This window comes from Rhamphochromis longiceps, linkage group LG5 (assembly GCF_057381845.1).
Source record: "Rhamphochromis longiceps isolate RC_006_pf linkage group LG5, R_longiceps_female_GT1.1, whole genome shotgun sequence".
Lineage (NCBI taxonomy): Eukaryota > Metazoa > Chordata > Actinopteri > Cichliformes > Cichlidae > Rhamphochromis > Rhamphochromis longiceps.
This window is the reverse complement of record NC_140561.1, coordinates 10,825,370-10,848,822: the sequence shown is the minus strand read 5'-3', so window position 1 is coordinate 10,848,822 and position 23,453 is coordinate 10,825,370. Positions and strand designations below refer to the sequence as shown.

Sequence of the window (23,453 nt, the reverse complement as noted above, 5' to 3'; positions counted from 1 at the left end):
AAAAAGCTGATAGGAAAAGAAGGATGGAAAATGCCTGGAATTTAGTTACACTTGCAAATACTGCTGCCTCCAAACTGCAAGCATCAATAAAATGTTACAGTATTGTTTTCTATATCTGTGCATATATCCTTATTGGTAGTTTTCTCGAAATAGAAGCTCTTCATTTAAAAAAAAAAACCTCTGATAACATTGCTGAAGCTAGCACCCACCCCTACTGCGCATACTGCAAATATAAAACTGATATATACTTACATCATGAAGCAGTTGATGTCTGGTTTCCGACAAATACAGTAAAGAGGTGCGTTCTCCCCCTCCATACCAGTGTTCTCAGGCACTGGTACATGGTCAGTGTCAGACACTTCACTGTCCTACAACATACCACATAGGACCACATTAGAAATGACATGTATGTAGACATGCTAATTATACCTGGCTAAATGGATGCAGTAACAAAATGTTACTAACTACTCTAGTTATTAGTTTCCAGATGTGTGCAGTTGCTCCAGTCTTACTGACAGTATACTGTTTCAAACACCAGTGCCAACATTTTATTTTTTTAAATCTTAGTATGATTCTGCACCAAGACTTGTGGCCTGTTGCTCGGTAACTTATTGTCTGACTACATTAACTACAGTTCATAAACATCATTCATTTTCTCCTACTTATTTTATTCAGGTTGTATTTCAGCTGTCATAGGGCAAAAGTACACCCTGGACAGGTCGCCAGTCTGTTGGAGGGTTATTAGAGAGACTCAGACAACCACTCACACCAACAGCCAACTAACCTAACCCCGCGCATGTCTTTGGAGTTCAACACCAGTCTGGCCGAATCACAGATAAGCAGGGTGTCTGTGCTGCAGAGCACAGCTGTGTCAGAGACTCTCGACATCAATGTAGCGTTAAGGATGCGGAGCGATGGGTGCACTAACACAATGTAAATATTAAAGTTCTCGCCATTGTCAATATGCTGTTGCGCTCTTGTTCGTATTATTGCAACCATATCTCGAGTCTAGCTTACCCTAAAAGTTTGGAGAGAATTGGTCTGTTAAGAAACGCAATCGATTGTTTGGGACTGCTCTAGCCATCACGTCGCATAAACAACTCTACTTCCGGTGGGAAAACTAATTAAGGGTAAAGTCGCACTAATAACACCTACCACTCACGTTCATAAGCATACACTATGATCACTTCCACGCAGTAACGTTGTAATAAATATAATCCCCGGTAAAGTCAATTAGCGAACACTACTGGCATGTAATGCCAATGGCGACCATTTCACAAACTGTAGAAAATGCTCAAAATGTTGTCGGCACCAAAAGTGAAGGGCTGACAGTTGTGTTTATATACGAACCGTAAGCGCTAATGTTGGTTAGCATCAGCTAAAGCGAGGAAGTTTGACACTTGCAGAGGCAGTGAACGCAGAGAGAGCTTAAAAACGCATTGTGTTTTTGTTTTTGTTTTTTGCATTAAGACGTTGCACACAAAATTACAGCTATAACGGTGACTTAGCTGCTCGTTGGATAAACCCATGGACCTTAGAAAAGATCAACACTACTCGGATGTAAGCACCCGTGTATAACACAATAGGCAAAATTACGCTTGCTAACCTTTCCACATCACAGGCTTCACATTAAATAAACATTTTTTCAAATACTCACCATGATCTGAGACCGTTTAAATATTTTGTTACTCTGAAAATATGGCAGTATGAAGCTAAACCTTTAGCTTGACGGCTAAAGCAATGCTAAGATTTACACGGAAACGATCAGCGGACATCGTTAAAGTACTATTGGTCTACATTCTTCTTCTATGGTAGCAGCCTGGGCAGAGTAACAGCCAACTTTAAACTGCGCCATCTGTTGGCACCAATTACAGTAGAAAACATGATTGCGACAACACGTTTTTTGGGGAAAATAACAGAGATTGAAACTTTACTGATAATTTGTCCAAGTTGAAAAATGCCCTCCTCCAAAAATATCACGTGACAACCTCATTGCCTTACAGAATTATGACGTCACACACGTAGAATCTTACCACCATTCTTTCCTTTGATCCAAAAACCTATAAATAGGGGTGAAGAGCAACGACTTTTAGTCCGTTTCTCGCAGCCTTGATGTGTGCAGCATTGAACCGTTCGCCAGAAAAGCCTTTTGAAATATTTGGATCCTTTGCAATTGTAACTGTATCCAGACCCAACATGTCTCAAAAAAATCCAAAGGGACAAGAAGTTGACCCATACGCTCTTCCTTGGGATGAGCCACTAGACTCTTCCCTTTCCTCTCTTCCCTGGTGTGACCAAGTGGAACTAGAGGAAAAGCGTTTGGAAGAACTGGAGGATGAAGCGCTCAGAAACGCAGAGAAGATTAAGTTCTTGATGGAGGAAAATGAGCAAAAGAGCGCTCAACTAAAAAAGTTGTCATTCCAGCTTCAAGAAAAGGAAGCTATTATTGAGGGGAAACAACAGGATCTCCATGACATGGACAAAAAGAACCAGGAGCTCCAAGGAAAACTTGATGAAGCCCTGCAACAAAATAAAAAACTTGTCCAAGAGAAGAAACAAGACGGCATGAAGAAGAGAGGGCTGCACAGCAATCTCCAAGAAATGGAGCTAATGTACAGTGTAGACAAAAAAAGGCTTGATCGCACAGCGCAAGCAAATGAGAAGCTCCTCCAAGAGAAAAGGCAACAGGAGTTAAAAGAAAAAGAAATGCATTCCAAGCTTCAGAGCATCAAGCAACACAACGAAAGCTTGCAAGGAAAGCTTGATCAAGCTCTGCGGCAAAATAGAAAACTCCTCCAGGAGAAGATGAAAGACAGCACGAAGAAGAGAGGGCTGCACTCCAATCTCCGAGACATGGAGCTAATGTACAATGTTGACAAAAAAAGGCTTGATCGCACAGAGCAAGCAAATGAGAAGCTTCTCCAAGAGAAAAGGGAACAAGAAATCAAACAAAAAGAAATGGATTCCAATCTGCAGAGCATCAAGCAACAAAATGAAAGCTTGCAAGGAAAGCTTGATGAAGCTCTGCGACAAAATAAAGAAATCCTTCAAGAGAAAGAGCAGCTGGACAGAAAGCAGGGAGACATGGAGTGCCAACTCCAGCTCATGGAGGGAAACAACAGGATGCTGCAGGTAAAGTTCGAAGAGACACTGCACAAATATCAAGACCTGCTTCAAGAGAGAGAACAGCTGGTCAGTAAGCAGAGAGAAGAAAAACTTCTTCTCCAGGAGTTTGAGAAACAGGAGGCAACATCTAAAGTGCTGAAAGAAAGGTTGGAAGAAAAACAAGCTGAAATAGAAGAAGTGGAGAAAAAATGCAACAAGCTGCAGAAGCAAAACACCGAAACAATCGAGGAGCTGAAAATCCTCATCCTCGAGAAAAAGGTGCTCGTGGAAGAGCAGCTGAAGAAAAAGAAAAAACGCTTCTGCTTCTTCTGGAGGAGGAACACTCCTTCTTTCAGTACTGCCAATGTCACCTCTTCCTCTCCCACCTCTGTTCCAGCTTAATCCCCCCCCCCTTAACTACTAACACCTCTCCCATCTCCCTCCCGTTTTTTCACAGTCACCCCCCAACCAGTCCCGACAGTTGACTGCCCCCTCTAGAGCCTGGTTCTGTCATAGGTTTCTTCCTTTAAAGGGAGTTTTTCCTATCCACTGTCGCCTAGTGCTTGCTCAGAGGGGATTGTTGGGGTTTTCTCTCCTCTCTCCCTTTACTTTCCATCCCACCCACCCCCACCTTTTCTTTTTTCTTAATAATTGAACAATAAAAACAATTGGTCACTAATTAAATGTGTCAAATCAATGTCTTTATTCAAGAATACAAGAAATGGGTAATAGCTGCATGTGTGTTTGTGTGTGTGCATAATATGCATACTTTACGTGTTGGATACAAATCCCACAAGGAATTAAATAAAACAAGAAGACAAACAAAAACAAATATTTCTCTCCCTTCCCAGGTCAGGAATCAGGATGAGGAAGAAATGAGGTCAGATCAGTGCAGGTTTTTGCACTACTGACATAAAGTTTCTGCTGATTAAAAAAAAGTATGTTGATATTTCTGAAATACATTTGCAAACAAATAACTTTGACAACTTGTGTTTTTTCATAAAAGAAAAAAGAAAAATCAGAGAGCAGAGCTGGTAAAACAGCTTAGCTCCGCAGGTTACAGGAGATCAGATGCCAAATACTTTTCATGACAGTCTTCGTTATTGCATAAATCTCCCCTTTTATCATTGATCAGTAAATCACTGCATATACATTCATCTAACCGTTATAATTTCATGAGTAAAGACTCTCAGATGACTGAATGGCGGTTTTAGTAAATGTTGAACTTTATTGTGATTTCTATTTTTAGAATCAATTGCACACATTTTGATTTCGTTTTGCAAGCTGCTGATTTCACACAGATCCACTGCCCAAACGTGCCTTTGAGTTTTTCATCATTTAACAAGAATAGGCTCAGGCAATCATTGTGGAATTAGGCTTTGGGAAGGTCTGGGGACAGGTATGATGGTGGTGGTTTTAAAGCACTGTGGCACAACAGCTTGACTCAGGGAGATGTTAAAGATGCCCGCTAGGACATCAGTCAGCTGGTCAGCACGGGCTCCGAGCACGCGTCCAGGTATATTGTCTGGTCCAGCAGCTTTGTGTGGGTTGACTTTAGTGAGAGTCCTTCTCACACTGGCCGTGGACAGGGACAGCACTTGGTTGTCTGGCAAGCGGGTGGCCCTCTATAGTCCGTCTTGCGTCCCATTTAAGCAAGTGCGTGTTCACACTGCCCCTGGATGTCCTGGCCTCTGAGGTTAAGGTGTACGGCTCCTGGTTGTCAACTGACCAATTTATCATGGCAAAGCCTGTGGTGGACAAAAGATAAGAGGCTGATTATAAAAATGATCCATGCACGCCTTATGACCTACAGCATGTACAGTTAACACAGCTAAATGGCTGTGAAATTGTAAAATTACTTTTGAAATAAAGCTATTCAAAGTCAATTAACTGTGACTATAATAATAGCAATGTTAGCCAGCAAACAAAACGTTAGCACTAATTAAAATAAGCTGCTAGGTGATGTTACTGTTTCAAGTTCTCTCATTGTTTGACACGTAGGGCAGATATTTTGGTGACACTGAGATCAGCCAGACACTAAACAGCAGTGTAATATCAACGCTAGATTAGATGTTTTCTAATCCGATAAAATGACATTATTCCTGTTTATAGAAGATGTTTGTCGTCTGTTTGTTTGACTGACAGGAACAGGAAATAGTGGTTGGAAATTACTGTTGGTGTTACATGAGGGTAAAGAAGGGCTTTAAGCACCTGGGTAAAAACTGGACCCATGATGAAACACTACAACAAGTACAACATATTCTTCAGTTTTAATATGTGACCATACTGTGCAGACTGCTGATGAGTTACACGGTTACATTTCATTAATCATTGTTAAACTAAAGTGGTAAGCAGTTACTTTATCCTTTCACTTAAAATTTCCAGGAAAAACACTACCTTGGCTACTTTTGTGCTTACATTTGATCTATGCTGGGTCACTACTTTTGCACTATAATGCTGCTGCTGACACCTTGGTTCACACTGACAACTAGAAAAAAGCTGATAGGAAAAGAAGGATGGAAAATGCCTGGAATTTAGTTACACTTGCAAATACTGCTGCCTCCAAACTGCAAGCATCAATAAAATGTTACAGTATTGTTTTCTATATCTGTGCATATATCCTTATTGGTAGTTTTCTCGAAATAGAAGCTCTTCATTTAAAAAAAAAAACCTCTGATAACATTGCTGAAGCTAGCGCCCACCCCTACTGCGCATACTGCAAATATAAAACTGATATATACTTACATCATGAAGCAGTTGATGTCTGGTTTCCGACAAATACAGTAAAGAGGTGCGTTCTCCCCCTCCATACCAGTGTTCTCAGGCACTGGTACATGGTCAGTGTCAGACACTTCACTGTCCTACAACATACCACATAGGACCACATTAGAAATGACATGTATGTAGACATGCTAATTATACCTGGCTAAATGGATGCAGTAACAAAATGTTACTAACTACTCTAGTTATTAGTTTCCAGATGTGTGCAGTTGCTCCAGTCTTACTGACAGTATACTGTTTCAAACACCAGTGCCAACATTTTATTTTTTAAATCTTAGTATGATTCTGCACCAAGACTTGTGGCCTGTTGCTCGGTAACTTATTGTCTGACTACATTAACTACAGTTCATAAACATCATTCATTTTCTCCTACTTATTTTATTCAGGTTGTATTTCAGCTGTCATAGGGCAAAAGTACACCCTGGACAGGTCGCCAGTCTGTTGGAGGGTTATTAGAGAGACTCAGACAACCACTCACACCAACAGCCAACTAACCTAACCCCGCGCATGTCTTTGGAGTTCAACACCAGTCTGGCCGAATCACAGATAAGCAGGGTGTCTGTGCTGCAGAGCACAGCTGTGTCAGAGACTCTCGACATCAATGTAGCGTTAAGGATGCGGAGCGATGGGTGCACTAACACAATGTAAATATTAAAGTTCTCGCCATTGTCAATATGCTGTTGCGCTCTTGTTCGTATTATTGCAACCATATCTCGAGTCTAGCTTACCCTAAAAGTTTGGAGAGAATTGGTCTGTTAAGAAACGCAATCGATTGTTTGGGACTGCTCTAGCCATCACGTCGCATAAACAACTCTACTTCCGGTGGGAAAACTAATTAAGGGTAAAGTCGCACTAATAACACCTACCACTCACGTTCATAAGCATACACTATGATCACTTCCACGCAGTAACGTTGTAATAAATATAATCCCCGGTAAAGTCAATTAGCGAACACTACTGGCATGTAATGCCAATGGCGACCATTTCACAAACTGTAGAAAATGCTCAAAATGTTGTCGGCACCAAAAGTGAAGGGCTGACAGTTGTGTTTATATACGAACCGTAAGCGCTAATGTTGGTTAGCATCAGCTAAAGCGAGGAAGTTTGACACTTGCAGAGGCAGTGAACGCAGAGAGAGCTTAAAAACGCATTGTGTTTTTGTTTTTGTTTTTTGCATTAAGACGTTGCACACAAAATTACAGCTATAACGGTGACTTAGCTGCTCGTTGGATAAACCCATGGACCTTAGAAAAGATCAACACTACTCGGATGTAAGCACCCGTGTATAACACAATAGGCAAAATTACGCTTGCTAACCTTTCCACATCACAGGCTTCACATTAAATAAACATTTTTTCAAATACTCACCATGATCTGAGACCGTTTAAATATTTTGTTACTCTGAAAATATGGCAGTATGAAGCTAAACCTTTAGCTTGACGGCTAAAGCAATGCTAAGATTTACACGGAAACGATCAGCGGACATCGTTAAAGTACTATTGGTCTACATTCTTCTTCTATGGTAGCAGCCTGGGCAGAGTAACAGCCAACTTTAAACTGCGCCATCTGTTGGCACCAATTACAGTAGAAAACATGATTGCGACAACACGTTTTTTGGGGAAAATAACAGAGATTGAAACTTTACTGATAATTTGTCCAAGTTGAAAAATGCCCTCCTCCAAAAATATCACGTGACAACCTCATTGCCTTACAGAATTATGACGTCACACACGTAGAATCTTACCACCATTCTTTCCTTTGATCCAAAAACCTATAAATAGGGGTGAAGAGCAACGACTTTTAGTCCGTTTCTCGCAGCCTTGATGTGTGCAGCATTGAACCGTTCGCCAGAAAAGCCTTTTGAAATATTTGGATCCTTTGCAATTGTAACTGTATCCAGACCCAACATGTCTCAAAAAAATCCAAAGGGACAAGAAGTTGACCCATACGCTCTTCCTTGGGATGAGCCACTAGACTCTTCCCTTTCCTCTCTTCCCTGGTGTGACCAAGTGGAACTAGAGGAAAAGCGTTTGGAAGAACTGGAGGATGAAGCGCTCAGAAACGCAGAGAAGATTAAGTTCTTGATGGAGGAAAATGAGCAAAAGAGCGCTCAACTAAAAAAGTTGTCATTCCAGCTTCAAGAAAAGGAAGCTATTATTGAGGGGAAACAACAGGATCTCCATGACATGGACAAAAAGAACCAGGAGCTCCAAGGAAAACTTGATGAAGCCCTGCAACAAAATAAAAAACTTGTCCAAGAGAAGAAACAAGACGGCATGAAGAAGAGAGGGCTGCACAGCAATCTCCAAGAAATGGAGCTAATGTACAGTGTAGACAAAAAAAGGCTTGATCGCACAGCGCAAGCAAATGAGAAGCTCCTCCAAGAGAAAAGGCAACAGGAGTTAAAAGAAAAAGAAATGCATTCCAAGCTTCAGAGCATCAAGCAACACAACGAAAGCTTGCAAGGAAAGCTTGATCAAGCTCTGCGGCAAAATAGAAAACTCCTCCAGGAGAAGATGAAAGACAGCACGAAGAAGAGAGGGCTGCACTCCAATCTCCGAGACATGGAGCTAATGTACAATGTTGACAAAAAAAGGCTTGATCGCACAGAGCAAGCAAATGAGAAGCTTCTCCAAGAGAAAAGGGAACAAGAAATCAAACAAAAAGAAATGGATTCCAATCTGCAGAGCATCAAGCAACAAAATGAAAGCTTGCAAGGAAAGCTTGATGAAGCTCTGCGACAAAATAAAGAAATCCTTCAAGAGAAAGAGCAGCTGGACAGAAAGCAGGGAGACATGGAGTGCCAACTCCAGCTCATGGAGGGAAACAACAGGATGCTGCAGGTAAAGTTCGAAGAGACACTGCACAAATATCAAGACCTGCTTCAAGAGAGAGAACAGCTGGTCAGTAAGCAGAGAGAAGAAAAACTTCTTCTCCAGGAGTTTGAGAAACAGGAGGCAACATCTAAAGTGCTGAAAGAAAGGTTGGAAGAAAAACAAGCCGTAATAGAAGAAGTGGAGAAAAAATGCAACAAGCTGCAGAAGCAAAACACCGAAACAATCGAGGAGCTGAAAATCCTCATCCTCGAGAAAAAGGTGCTCGTGGAAGAGCAGCTGAAGAAAAAGAAAAAACGCTTCTGCTTCTTCTGGAGGAGGAACACTCCTTCTTTCAGTACTGCCAATGTCACCTCTTCCTCTCCCACCTCTGTTCCAGCTTAATCCCCCCCCCCCTTAACTACTAACACCTCTCCCATCTCCCTCCCGTTTTTTCACAGTCACCCCCCAACCAGTCCCGACAGTTGACTGCCCCCTCTAGAGCCTGGTTCTGTCATAGGTTTCTTCCTTTAAAGGGAGTTTTTCCTATCCACTGTCGCCTAGTGCTTGCTCAGAGGGGATTGTTGGGGTTTTCTCTCCTCTCTCCCTTTACTTTCCATCCCACCCACCCCCACCTTTTCTTTTTTCTTAATAATTGAACAATAAAAACAATTGGTCACTAATTAAATGTGTCAAATCAATGTCTTTATTCAAGAATACAAGAAATGGGTAATAGCTGCATGTGTGTTTGTGTGTGTGCATAATATGCATACTTTACGTGTTGGATACAAATCCCACAAGGAATTAAATAAAACAAGAAGACAAACAAAAACAAATATTTCTCTCCCTTCCCAGGTCAGGAATCAGGATGAGGAAGAAATGAGGTCAGATCAGTGCAGGTTTTTGCACTACTGACATAAAGTTTCTGCTGATTAAAAAAAAGTATGTTGATATTTCTGAAATACATTTGCAAACAAATAACTTTGACAACTTGTGTTTTTTCATAAAAGAAAAAAGAAAAATCAGAGAGCAGAGCTGGTAAAACAGCTTAGCTCCGCAGGTTACAGGAGATCAGATGCCAAATACTTTTCATGACAGTCTTCGTTATTGCATAAATCTCCCCTTTTATCATTGATCAGTAAATCACTGCATATACATTCATCTAACCGTTATAATTTCATGAGTAAAGACTCTCAGATGACTGAATGGCGGTTTTAGTAAATGTTGAACTTTATTGTGATTTCTATTTTTAGAATCAATTGCACACATTTTGATTTCGTTTTGCAAGCTGCTGATTTCACACAGATCCACTGCCCAAACGTGCCTTTGAGTTTTTCATCATTTAACAAGAATAGGCTCAGGCAATCATTGTGGAATTAGGCTTTGGGAAGGTCTGGGGACAGGTATGATGGTGGTGGTTTTAAAGCACTGTGGCACAACAGCTTGACTCAGGGAGATGTTAAAGATGCCCGCTAGGACATCAGTCAGCTGGTCAGCACGGGCTCCGAGCACGCGTCCAGGTATATTGTCTGGTCCAGCAGCTTTGTGTGGGTTGACTTTAGTGAGAGTCCTTCTCACACTGGCCGTGGACAGGGACAGCACTTGGTTGTCTGGCAAGCGGGTGGCCCTCTATAGTCCGTCTTGCGTCCCATTTAAGCAAGTGCGTGTTCACACTGCCCCTGGATGTCCTGGCCTCTGAGGTTAAGGTGTACGGCTCCTGGTTGTCAACTGACCAATTTATCATGGCAAAGCCTGTGGTGGACAAAAGATAAGAGGCTGATTATAAAAATGATCCATGCACGCCTTATGACCTACAGCATGTACAGTTAACACAGCTAAATGGCTGTGAAATTGTAAAATTACTTTTGAAATAAAGCTATTCAAAGTCAATTAACTGTGACTATAATAATAGCAATGTTAGCCAGCAAACAAAACGTTAGCACTAATTAAAATAAGCTGCTAGGTGATGTTACTGTTTCAAGTTCTCTCATTGTTTGACACGTAGGGCAGATATTTTGGTGACACTGAGATCAGCCAGACACTAAACAGCAGTGTAATATCAACGCTAGATTAGATGTTTTCTAATCCGATAAAATGACATTATTCCTGTTTATAGAAGATGTTTGTCGTCTGTTTGTTTGACTGACAGGAACAGGAAATAGTGGTTGGAAATTACTGTTGGTGTTACATGAGGGTAAAGAAGGGCTTTAAGCACCTGGGTAAAAACTGGACCCATGATGAAACACTACAACAAGTACAACATATTCTTCAGTTTTAATATGTGACCATACTGTGCAGACTGCTGATGAGTTACACGGTTACATTTCATTAATCATTGTTAAACTAAAGTGGTAAGCAGTTACTTTATCCTTTCACTTAAAATTTCCAGGAAAAACACTACCTTGGCTACTTTTGTGCTTACATTTGATCTATGCTGGGTCACTACTTTTGCACTATAATGCTGCTGCTGACACCTTGGTTCACACTGACAACTAGAAAAAAGCTGATAGGAAAAGAAGGATGGAAAATGCCTGGAATTTAGTTACACTTGCAAATACTGCTGCCTCCAAACTGCAAGCATCAATAAAATGTTACAGTATTGTTTTCTATATCTGTGCATATATCCTTATTGGTAGTTTTCTCGAAATAGAAGCTCTTCATTTAAAAAAAAAAACCTCTGATAACATTGCTGAAGCTAGCGCCCACCCCTACTGCGCATACTGCAAATATAAAACTGATATATACTTACATCATGAAGCAGTTGATGTCTGGTTTCCGACAAATACAGTAAAGAGGTGCGTTCTCCCCCTCCATACCAGTGTTCTCAGGCACTGGTACATGGTCAGTGTCAGACACTTCACTGTCCTACAACATACCACATAGGACCACATTAGAAATGACATGTATGTAGACATGCTAATTATACCTGGCTAAATGGATGCAGTAACAAAATGTTACTAACTACTCTAGTTATTAGTTTCCAGATGTGTGCAGTTGCTCCAGTCTTACTGACAGTATACTGTTTCAAACACCAGTGCCAACATTTTATTTTTTAAATCTTAGTATGATTCTGCACCAAGACTTGTGGCCTGTTGCTCGGTAACTTATTGTCTGACTACATTAACTACAGTTCATAAACATCATTCATTTTCTCCTACTTATTTTATTCAGGTTGTATTTCAGCTGTCATAGGGCAAAAGTACACCCTGGACAGGTCGCCAGTCTGTTGGAGGGTTATTAGAGAGACTCAGACAACCACTCACACCAACAGCCAACTAACCTAACCCCGCGCATGTCTTTGGAGTTCAACACCAGTCTGGCCGAATCACAGATAAGCAGGGTGTCTGTGCTGCAGAGCACAGCTGTGTCAGAGACTCTCGACATCAATGTAGCGTTAAGGATGCGGAGCGATGGGTGCACTAACACAATGTAAATATTAAAGTTCTCGCCATTGTCAATATGCTGTTGCGCTCTTGTTCGTATTATTGCAACCATATCTCGAGTCTAGCTTACCCTAAAAGTTTGGAGAGAATTGGTCTGTTAAGAAACGCAATCGATTGTTTGGGACTGCTCTAGCCATCACGTCGCATAAACAACTCTACTTCCGGTGGGAAAACTAATTAAGGGTAAAGTCGCACTAATAACACCTACCACTCACGTTCATAAGCATACACTATGATCACTTCCACGCAGTAACGTTGTAATAAATATAATCCCCGGTAAAGTCAATTAGCGAACACTACTGGCATGTAATGCCAATGGCGACCATTTCACAAACTGTAGAAAATGCTCAAAATGTTGTCGGCACCAAAAGTGAAGGGCTGACAGTTGTGTTTATATACGAACCGTAAGCGCTAATGTTGGTTAGCATCAGCTAAAGCGAGGAAGTTTGACACTTGCAGAGGCAGTGAACGCAGAGAGAGCTTAAAAACGCATTGTGTTTTTGTTTTTGTTTTTTGCATTAAGACGTTGCACACAAAATTACAGCTATAACGGTGACTTAGCTGCTCGTTGGATAAACCCATGGACCTTAGAAAAGATCAACACTACTCGGATGTAAGCACCCGTGTATAACACAATAGGCAAAATTACGCTTGCTAACCTTTCCACATCACAGGCTTCACATTAAATAAACATTTTTTCAAATACTCACCATGATCTGAGACCGTTTAAATATTTTGTTACTCTGAAAATATGGCAGTATGAAGCTAAACCTTTAGCTTGACGGCTAAAGCAATGCTAAGATTTACACGGAAACGATCAGCGGACATCGTTAAAGTACTATTGGTCTACATTCTTCTTCTATGGTAGCAGCCTGGGCAGAGTAACAGCCAACTTTAAACTGCGCCATCTGTTGGCACCAATTACAGTAGAAAACATGATTGCGACAACACGTTTTTTGGGGAAAATAACAGAGATTGAAACTTTACTGATAATTTGTCCAAGTTGAAAAATGCCCTCCTCCAAAAATATCACGTGACAACCTCATTGCCTTACAGAATTATGACGTCACACACGTAGAATCTTACCACCATTCTTTCCTTTGATCCAAAAACCTATAAATAGGGGTGAAGAGCAACGACTTTTAGTCCGTTTCTCGCAGCCTTGATGTGTGCAGCATTGAACCGTTCGCCAGAAAAGCCTTTTGAAATATTTGGATCCTTTGCAATTGTAACTGTATCCAGACCCAACATGTCTCAAAAAAATCCAAAGGGACAAGAAGTTGACCCATACGCTCTTCCTTGGGATGAGCCACTAGACTCTTCCCTTTCCTCTCTTCCCTGGTGTGACCAAGTGGAACTAGAGGAAAAGCGTTTGGAAGAACTGGAGGATGAAGCGCTCAGAAACGCAGAGAAGATTAAGTTCTTGATGGAGGAAAATGAGCAAAAGAGCGCTCAACTAAAAAAGTTGTCATTCCAGCTTCAAGAAAAGGAAGCTATTATTGAGGGGAAACAACAGGATCTCCATGACATGGACAAAAAGAACCAGGAGCTCCAAGGAAAACTTGATGAAGCCCTGCAACAAAATAAAAAACTTGTCCAAGAGAAGAAACAAGACGGCATGAAGAAGAGAGGGCTGCACAGCAATCTCCAAGAAATGGAGCTAATGTACAGTGTAGACAAAAAAAGGCTTGATCGCACAGCGCAAGCAAATGAGAAGCTCCTCCAAGAGAAAAGGCAACAGGAGTTAAAAGAAAAAGAAATGCATTCCAAGCTTCAGAGCATCAAGCAACACAACGAAAGCTTGCAAGGAAAGCTTGATCAAGCTCTGCGGCAAAATAGAAAACTCCTCCAGGAGAAGATGAAAGACAGCACGAAGAAGAGAGGGCTGCACTCCAATCTCCGAGACATGGAGCTAATGTACAATGTTGACAAAAAAAGGCTTGATCGCACAGAGCAAGCAAATGAGAAGCTTCTCCAAGAGAAAAGGGAACAAGAAATCAAACAAAAAGAAATGGATTCCAATCTGCAGAGCATCAAGCAACAAAATGAAAGCTTGCAAGGAAAGCTTGATGAAGCTCTGCGACAAAATAAAGAAATCCTTCAAGAGAAAGAGCAGCTGGACAGAAAGCAGGGAGACATGGAGTGCCAACTCCAGCTCATGGAGGGAAACAACAGGATGCTGCAGGTAAAGTTCGAAGAGACACTGCACAAATATCAAGACCTGCTTCAAGAGAGAGAACAGCTGGTCAGTAAGCAGAGAGAAGAAAAACTTCTTCTCCAGGAGTTTGAGAAACAGGAGGCAACATCTAAAGTGCTGAAAGAAAGGTTGGAAGAAAAACAAGCTGAAATAGAAGAAGTGGAGAAAAAATGCAACAAGCTGCAGAAGCAAAACACCGAAACAATCGAGGAGCTGAAAATCCTCATCCTCGAGAAAAAGGTGCTCGTGGAAGAGCAGCTGAAGAAAAAGAAAAAACGCTTCTGCTTCTTCTGGAGGAGGAACACTCCTTCTTTCAGTACTGCCAATGTCACCTCTTCCTCTCCCACCTCTGTTCCAGCTTAATCCCCCCCCCCTTAACTACTAACACCTCTCCCATCTCCCTCCCGTTTTTTCACAGTCACCCCCCAACCAGTCCCGACAGTTGACTGCCCCCTCTAGAGCCTGGTTCTGTCATAGGTTTCTTCCTTTAAAGGGAGTTTTTCCTATCCACTGTCGCCTAGTGCTTGCTCAGAGGGGATTGTTGGGGTTTTCTCTCCTCTCTCCCTTTACTTTCCATCCCACCCACCCCCACCTTTTCTTTTTTCTTAATAATTGAACAATAAAAACAATTGGTCACTAATTAAATGTGTCAAATCAATGTCTTTATTCAAGAATACAAGAAATGGGTAATAGCTGCATGTGTGTTTGTGTGTGTGCATAATATGCATACTTTACGTGTTGGATACAAATCCCACAAGGAATTAAATAAAACAAGAAGACAAACAAAAACAAATATTTCTCTCCCTTCCCAGGTCAGGAATCAGGATGAGGAAGAAATGAGGTCAGATCAGTGCAGGTTTTTGCACTACTGACATAAAGTTTCTGCTGATTAAAAAAAAGTATGTTGATATTTCTGAAATACATTTGCAAACAAATAACTTTGACAACTTGTGTTTTTTCATAAAAGAAAAAAGAAAAATCAGAGAGCAGAGCTGGTAAAACAGCTTAGCTCCGCAGGTTACAGGAGATCAGATGCCAAATACTTTTCATGACAGTCTTCGTTATTGCATAAATCTCCCCTTTTATCATTGATCAGTAAATCACTGCATATACATTCATCTAACCGTTATAATTTCATGAGTAAAGACTCTCAGATGACTGAATGGCGGTTTTAGTAAATGTTGAACTTTATTGTGATTTCTATTTTTAGAATCAATTGCACACATTTTGATTTCGTTTTGCAAGCTGCTGATTTCACACAGATCCACTGCCCAAACGTGCCTTTGAGTTTTTCATCATTTAACAAGAATAGGCTCAGGCAATCATTGTGGAATTAGGCTTTGGGAAGGTCTGGGGACAGGTATGATGGTGGTGGTTTTAAAGCACTGTGGCACAACAGCTTGACTCAGGGAGATGTTAAAGATGCCCGCTAGGACATCAGTCAGCTGGTCAGCACGGGCTCCGAGCACGCGTCCAGGTATATTGTCTGGTCCAGCAGCTTTGTGTGGGTTGACTTTAGTGAGAGTCCTTCTCACACTGGCCGTGGACAGGGACAGCACTTGGTTGTCTGGCAAGCGGGTGGCCCTCTATAGTCCGTCTTGCGTCCCATTTAAGCAAGTGCGTGTTCACACTGCCCCTGGATGTCCTGGCCTCTGAGGTTAAGGTGTACGGCTCCTGGTTGTCAACTGACCAATTTATCATGGCAAAGCCTGTGGTGGACAAAAGATAAGAGGCTGATTATAAAAATGATCCATGCACGCCTTATGACCTACAGCATGTACAGTTAACACAGCTAAATGGCTGTGAAATTGTAAAATTACTTTTGAAATAAAGCTATTCAAAGTCAATTAACTGTGACTATAATAATAGCAATGTTAGCCAGCAAACAAAACGTTAGCACTAATTAAAATAAGCTGCTAGGTGATGTTACTGTTTCAAGTTCTCTCATTGTTTGACACGTAGGGCAGATATTTTGGTGACACTGAGATCAGCCAGACACTAAACAGCAGTGTAATATCAACGCTAGATTAGATGTTTTCTAATCCGATAAAATGACATTATTCCTGTTTATAGAAGATGTTTGTCGTCTGTTTGTTTGACTGACAGGAACAGGAAATAGTGGTTGGAAATTACTGTTGGTGTTACATGAGGGTAAAGAAGGGCTTTAAGCACCTGGGTAAAAACTGGACCCATGATGAAACACTACAACAAGTACAACATATTCTTCAGTTTTAATATGTGACCATACTGTGCAGACTGCTGATGAGTTACACGGTTACATTTCATTAATCATTGTTAAACTAAAGTGGTAAGCAGTTACTTTATCCTTTCACTTAAAATTTCCAGGAAAAACACTACCTTGGCTACTTTTGTGCTTACATTTGATCTATGCTGGGTCACTACTTTTGCACTATAATGCTGCTGCTGACACCTTGGTTCACACTGACAACTAGAAAAAAGCTGATAGGAAAAGAAGGATGGAAAATGCCTGGAATTTAGTTACACTTGCAAATACTGCTGCCTCCAAACTGCAAGCATCAATAAAATGTTACAGTATTGTTTTCTATATCTGTGCATATATCCTTATTGGTAGTTTTCTCGAAATAGAAGCTCTTCATTTAAAAAAAAAAACCTCTGATAACATTGCTGAAGCTAGCGCCCACCCCTACTGCGCATACTGCAAATATAAAACTGATATATACTTACATCATGAAGCAGTTGATGTCTGGTTTCCGACAAATACAGTAAAGAGGTGCGTTCTCCCCCTCCATACCAGTGTTCTCAGGCACTGGTACATGGTCAGTGTCAGACACTTCACTGTCCTACAACATACCACATAGGACCACATTAGAAATGACATGTATGTAGACATGCTAATTATACCTGGCTAAATGGATGCAGTAACAAAATGTTACTAACTACTCTAGTTATTAGTTTCCAGATGTGTGCAGTTGCTCCAGTCTTACTGACAGTATACTGTTTCAAACACCAGTGCCAACATTTTATTTTTTAAATCTTAGTATGATTCTGCACCAAGACTTGTGGCCTGTTGCTCGGTAACTTATTGTCTGACTACATTAACTACAGTTCATAAACATCATTCATTTTCTCCTACTTATTTTATTCAGGTTGTATTTCAGCTGTCATAGGGCAAAAGTACACCCTGGACAGGTCGCCAGTCTGTTGGAGGGTTATTAGAGAGACTCAGACAACCACTCACACCAACAGCCAACTAACCTAACCCCGCGCATGTCTTTGGAGTTCAACACCAGTCTGGCCGAATCACAGATAAGCAGGGTGTCTGTGCTGCAGAGCACAGCTGTGTCAGAGACTCTCGACATCAATGTAGCGTTAAGGATGCGGAGCGATGGGTGCACTAACACAATGTAAATATTAAAGTTCTCGCCATTGTCAATATGCTGTTGCGCTCTTGTTCGTATTATTGCAACCATATCTCGAGTCTAGCTTACCCTAAAAGTTTGGAGAGAATTGGTCTGTTAAGAAACGCAATCGATTGTTTGGGACTGCTCTAGCCATCACGTCGCATAAACAACTCTACTTCCGGTGGGAAAACTAATTAAGGGTAAAGTCGCACTAATAACACCTACCACTCACGTTCATAAGCATACACTATGATCACTTCCACGCAGTAACGTTGTAATAAATATAATCCCCGGTAAAGTCAATTAGCGAACACTACTGGCATGTAATGCCAATGGCGACCATTTCACAAACTGTAGAAAATGCTCAAAATGTTGTCGGCACCAAAAGTGAAGGGCTGACAGTTGTGTTTATATACGAACCGTAAGCGCTAATGTTGGTTAGCATCAGCTAAAGCGAGGAAGTTTGACACTTGCAGAGGCAGTGAACGCAGAGAGAGCTTAAAAACGCATTGTGTTTTTGTTTTTGTTTTTTGCATTAAGACGTTGCACACAAAATTACAGCTATAACGGTGACTTAGCTGCTCGTTGGATAAACCCATGGACCTTAGAAAAGATCAACACTACTCGGATGTAAGCACCCGTGTATAACACAATAGGCAAAATTACGCTTGCTAACCTTTCCACATCACAGGCTTCACATTAAATAAACATTTTTTCAAATACTCACCATGATCTGAGACCGTTTAAATATTTTGTTACTCTGAAAATATGGCAGTATGAAGCTAAACCTTTAGCTTGACGGCTAAAGCAATGCTAAGATTTACACGGAAACGATCAGCGGACATCGTTAAAGTACTATTGGTCTACATTCTTCTTCTATGGTAGCAGCCTGGGCAGAGTAACAGCCAACTTTAAACTGCGCCATCTGTTGGCACCAATTACAGTAGAAAACATGATTGCGACAACACGTTTTTTGGGGAAAATAACAGAGATTGAAACTTTACTGATAATTTGTCCAAGTTGAAAAATGCCCTCCTCCAAAAATATCACGTGACAACCTCATTGCCTTACAGAATTATGACGTCACACACGTAGAATCTTACCACCATTCTTTCCTTTGATCCAAAAACCTATAAATAGGGGTGAAGAGCAACGACTTTTAGTCCGTTTCTCGCAGCCTTGATGTGTGCAGCATTGAACCGTTCGCCAGAAAAGCCTTTTGAAATATTTGGATCCTTTGCAATTGTAACTGTATCCAGACCCAACATGTCTCAAAAAAATCCAAAGGGACAAGAAGTTGACCCATACGCTCTTCCTTGGGATGAGCCACTAGACTCTTCCCTTTCCTCTCTTCCCTGGTGTGACCAAGTGGAACTAGAGGAAAAGCGTTTGGAAGAACTGGAGGATGAAGCGCTCAGAAACGCAGAGAAGATTAAGTTCTTGATGGAGGAAAATGAGCAAAAGAGCGCTCAACTAAAAAAGTTGTCATTCCAGCTTCAAGAAAAGGAAGCTATTATTGAGGGGAAACAACAGGATCTCCATGACATGGACAAAAAGAACCAGGAGCTCCAAGGAAAACTTGATGAAGCCCTGCAACAAAATAAAAAACTTGTCCAAGAGAAGAAACAAGACGGCATGAAGAAGAGAGGGCTGCACAGCAATCTCCAAGAAATGGAGCTAATGTACAGTGTAGACAAAAAAAGGCTTGATCGCACAGCGCAAGCAAATGAGAAGCTCCTCCAAGAGAAAAGGCAACAGGAGTTAAAAGAAAAAGAAATGCATTCCAAGCTTCAGAGCATCAAGCAACACAACGAAAGCTTGCAAGGAAAGCTTGATCAAGCTCTGCGGCAAAATAGAAAACTCCTCCAGGAGAAGATGAAAGACAGCACGAAGAAGAGAGGGCTGCACTCCAATCTCCGAGACATGGAGCTAATGTACAATGTTGACAAAAAAAGGCTTGATCGCACAGAGCAAGCAAATGAGAAGCTTCTCCAAGAGAAAAGGGAACAAGAAATCAAACAAAAAGAAATGGATTCCAATCTGCAGAGCATCAAGCAACAAAATGAAAGCTTGCAAGGAAAGCTTGATGAAGCTCTGCGACAAAATAAAGAAATCCTTCAAGAGAAAGAGCAGCTGGACAGAAAGCAGGGAGACATGGAGTGCCAACTCCAGCTCATGGAGGGAAACAACAGGATGCTGCAGGTAAAGTTCGAAGAGACACTGCACAAATATCAAGACCTGCTTCAAGAGAGAGAACAGCTGGTCAGTAAGCAGAGAGAAGAAAAACTTCTTCTCCAGGAGTTTGAGAAACAGGAGGCAACATCTAAAGTGCTGAAAGAAAGGTTGGAAGAAAAACAAGCTGAAATAGAAGAAGTGGAGAAAAAATGCAACAAGCTGCAGAAGCAAAACACCGAAACAATCGAGGAGCTGAAAATCCTCATCCTCGAGAAAAAGGTGCTCGTGGAAGAGCAGCTGAAGAAAAAGAAAAAACGCTTCTGCTTCTTCTGGAGGAGGAACACTCCTTCTTTCAGTACTGCCAATGTCACCTCTTCCTCTCCCACCTCTGTTCCAGCTTAATCCCCCCCCCCTTAACTACTAACACCTCTCCCATCTCCCTCCCGTTTTTTCACAGTCACCCCCCAACCAGTCCCGACAGTTGACTGCCCCCTCTAGAGCCTGGTTCTGTCATAGGTTTCTTCCTTTAAAGGGAGTTTTTCCTATCCACTGTCGCCTAGTGCTTGCTCAGAGGGGATTGTTGGGGTTTTCTCTCCTCTCTCCCTTTACTTTCCATCCCACCCACCCCCACCTTTTCTTTTTTCTTAATAATTGAACAATAAAAACAATTGGTCACTAATTAAATGTGTCAAATCAATGTCTTTATTCAAGAATACAAGAAATGGGTAATAGCTGCATGTGTGTTTGTGTGTGTGCATAATATGCATACTTTACGTGTTGGATCCAAATCCCACAAGGAATTAAATAAAACAAGAAGACAAACAAAAACAAATATTTCTCTCCCTTCCCAGGTCAGGAATCAGGATGAGGAAGAAATGAGGTCAGATCAGTGCAGGTTTTTGCACTACTGACATAAAGTTTCTGCTGATTAAAAAAAAGTATGTTGATATTTCTGAAATACATTTGCAAACAAATAACTTTGACAACTTGTGTTTTTTCATAAAAGAAAAAAGAAAAATCAGAGAGCAGAGCTGGTAAAACAGCTTAGCTCCGCAGGTTACAGGAGATCAGATGCCAAATACTTTTCATGACAGTCTTCGTTATTGCATAAATCTCCCCTTTTATCATTGATCAGTAAATCACTGCATATACATTCATCTAACCGTTATAATTTCATGAGTAAAGACTCTCAGATGACTGAATGGCGGTTTTAGTAAATGTTGAACTTTATTGTGATTTCTATTTTTAGAATCAATTGCACACATTTTGATTTCGTTTTGCAAGCTGCTGATTTCACACAGATCCACTGCCCAAACGTGCCTTTGAGTTTTTCATCATTTAACAAGAATAGGCTCAGGCAATCATTGTGTAATTAGGCTTTGGGAAGGTCTGGGGACAGGTATGATGGTGGTGGTTTTAAAGCACTGTGGCACAACAGCTTGACTCAGGGAGATGTTAAAGATGCCCGCTAGGACATCAGTCAGCTGGTCAGCACGGGCTCCGAGCACGCGTCCAGGTATATTGTCTGGTCCAGCAGCTTTGTGTGGGTTGACTTTAGTGAGAGTCCTTCTCACACTGGCCGTGGACAGGGACAGCACTTGGTTGTCTGGCAAGCGGGTGGCCCTCTATAGTCCGTCTTGCGTCCCATTTAAGCAAGTGCGTGTTCACACTGCCCCTGGATGTCCTGGCCTCTGAGGTTAAGGTGTACGGCTCCTGGTTGTCAACTGACCAATTTATCATGGCAAAGCCTGTGGTGGACAAAAGATAAGAGGCTGATTATAAAAATGATCCATGCACGCCTTATGACCTACAGCATGTACAGTTAACACAGCTAAATGGCTGTGAAATTGTAAAATTACTTTTGAAATAAAGCTATTCAAAGTCAATTAACTGTGACTATAATAATAGCAATGTTAGCCAGCAAACAAAACGTTAGCACTAATTAAAATAAGCTGCTAGGTGATGTTACTGTTTCAAGTTCTCTCATTGTTTGACACGTAGGGCAGATATTTTGGTGACACTGAGATCAGCCAGACACTAAACAGCAGTGTAATATCAACGCTAGATTAGATGTTTTCTAATCCGATAAAATGACATTATTCCTGTTTATAGAAGATGTTTGTCGTCTGTTTGTTTGACTGACAGGAACAGGAAATAGTGGTTGGAAATTACTGTTGGTGTTACATGAGGGTAAAGAAGGGCTTTAAGCACCTGGGTAAAAACTGGACCCATGATGAAACACTACAACAAGTACAACATATTCTTCAGTTTTAATATGTGACCATACTGTGCAGACTGCTGATGAGTTACACGGTTACATTTCATTAATCATTGTTAAACTAAAGTGGTAAGCAGTTACTTTATCCTTTCACTTAAAATTTCCAGGAAAAACACTACCTTGGCTACTTTTGTGCTTACATTTGATCTATGCTGGGTCACTACTTTTGCACTATAATGCTGCTGCTGACACCTTGGTTCACACTGACAACTAGAAAAAAGCTGATAGGAAAAGAAGGATGGAAAATGCCTGGAATTTAGTTACACTTGCAAATACTGCTGCCTCCAAACTGCAAGCATCAATAAAATGTTACAGTATTGTTTTCTATATCTGTGCATATATCCTTATTGGTAGTTTTCTCGAAATAGAAGCTCTTCATTTAAAAAAAAAAACCTCTGATAACATTGCTGAAGCTAGCGCCCACCCCTACTGCGCATACTGCAAATATAAAACTGATATATACTTACATCATGAAGCAGTTGATGTCTGGTTTCCGACAAATACAGTAAAGAGGTGCGTTCTCCCCCTCCATACCAGTGTTCTCAGGCACTGGTACATGGTCAGTGTCAGACACTTCACTGTCCTACAACATACCACATAGGACCACATTAGAAATGACATGTATGTAGACATGCTAATTATACCTGGCTAAATGGATGCAGTAACAAAATGTTACTAACTACTCTAGTTATTAGTTTCCAGATGTGTGCAGTTGCTCCAGTCTTACTGACAGTATACTGTTTCAAACACCAGTGCCAACATTTTATTTTTTAAATCTTAGTATGATTCTGCACCAAGACTTGTGGCCTGTTGCTCGGTAACTTATTGTCTGACTACATTAACTACAGTTCATAAACATCATTCATTTTCTCCTACTTATTTTATTCAGGTTGTATTTCAGCTGTCATAGGGCAAAAGTACACCCTGGACAGGTCGCCAGTCTGTTGGAGGGTTATTAGAGAGACTCAGACAACCACTCACACCAACAGCCAACTAACCTAACCCCGCGCATGTCTTTGGAGTTCAACACCAGTCTGGCCGAATCACAGATAAGCAGGGTGTCTGTGCTGCAGAGCACAGCTGTGTCAGAGACTCTCGACATCAATGTAGCGTTAAGGATGCGGAGCGATGGGTGCACTAACACAATGTAAATATTAAAGTTCTCGCCATTGTCAATATGCTGTTGCGCTCTTGTTCGTATTATTGCAACCATATCTCGAGTCTAGCTTACCCTAAAAGTTTGGAGAGAATTGGTCTGTTAAGAAACGCAATCGATTG

The 23,453-nt window shown here is 41.2% G+C and overlaps 4 protein-coding genes across 4 annotated transcripts; all 4 read left to right on the top strand.

Moving 5' to 3' along the window:
- The first annotated feature begins 1,657 nt into the window (after nt 1-1,657).
- Nucleotides 1,658-3,509, top strand: LOC146669241 (uncharacterized). The gene has a single exon (XM_085405739.1). It carries the CDS (start codon nt 2,113-2,115, stop codon nt 3,505-3,507), a length of 1,395 nt encoding a protein of 464 aa, XP_085261865.1. The 5' UTR covers nt 1,658-2,112; the 3' UTR covers nt 3,508-3,509.
- A 3,745-nt stretch (nt 3,510-7,254) lies between these two features.
- LOC146669240 (uncharacterized) lies at nt 7,255-9,350 on the top strand. Its single transcript, XM_085405738.1, has one exon. The coding sequence runs from the start codon at nt 7,710-7,712 to the stop codon at nt 9,102-9,104; it is 1,395 nt and encodes a 464-aa protein (XP_085261864.1). The 5' UTR covers nt 7,255-7,709; the 3' UTR covers nt 9,105-9,350.
- Nucleotides 9,351-12,852: 3,502 nt separating this feature from the next.
- LOC146669239 (uncharacterized) lies at nt 12,853-14,704 on the top strand. Its single transcript, XM_085405736.1, has one exon. It carries the CDS (start codon nt 13,308-13,310, stop codon nt 14,700-14,702), a length of 1,395 nt encoding a protein of 464 aa, XP_085261862.1. The 5' UTR covers nt 12,853-13,307; the 3' UTR covers nt 14,703-14,704.
- Nucleotides 14,705-18,449: 3,745 nt separating this feature from the next.
- LOC146669238 (uncharacterized) lies at nt 18,450-20,301 on the top strand. The gene has a single exon (XM_085405735.1). It carries the CDS (start codon nt 18,905-18,907, stop codon nt 20,297-20,299), a length of 1,395 nt encoding a protein of 464 aa, XP_085261861.1. The 5' UTR covers nt 18,450-18,904; the 3' UTR covers nt 20,300-20,301.
- The last annotated feature ends 3,152 nt before the right edge of the window (nt 20,302-23,453 follow it).

Coding starts and splice junctions, on each gene's coding strand:
- LOC146669240 (XM_085405738.1), top strand. CDS start 7,710: ATGTGTGCAGCATTGAACCGTTCGCCAGAAAAGCCTTTTGAAATATTT.
- LOC146669241 (XM_085405739.1), top strand. CDS start 2,113: ATGTGTGCAGCATTGAACCGTTCGCCAGAAAAGCCTTTTGAAATATTT.
- LOC146669239 (XM_085405736.1), top strand. CDS start 13,308: ATGTGTGCAGCATTGAACCGTTCGCCAGAAAAGCCTTTTGAAATATTT.
- LOC146669238 (XM_085405735.1), top strand. CDS start 18,905: ATGTGTGCAGCATTGAACCGTTCGCCAGAAAAGCCTTTTGAAATATTT.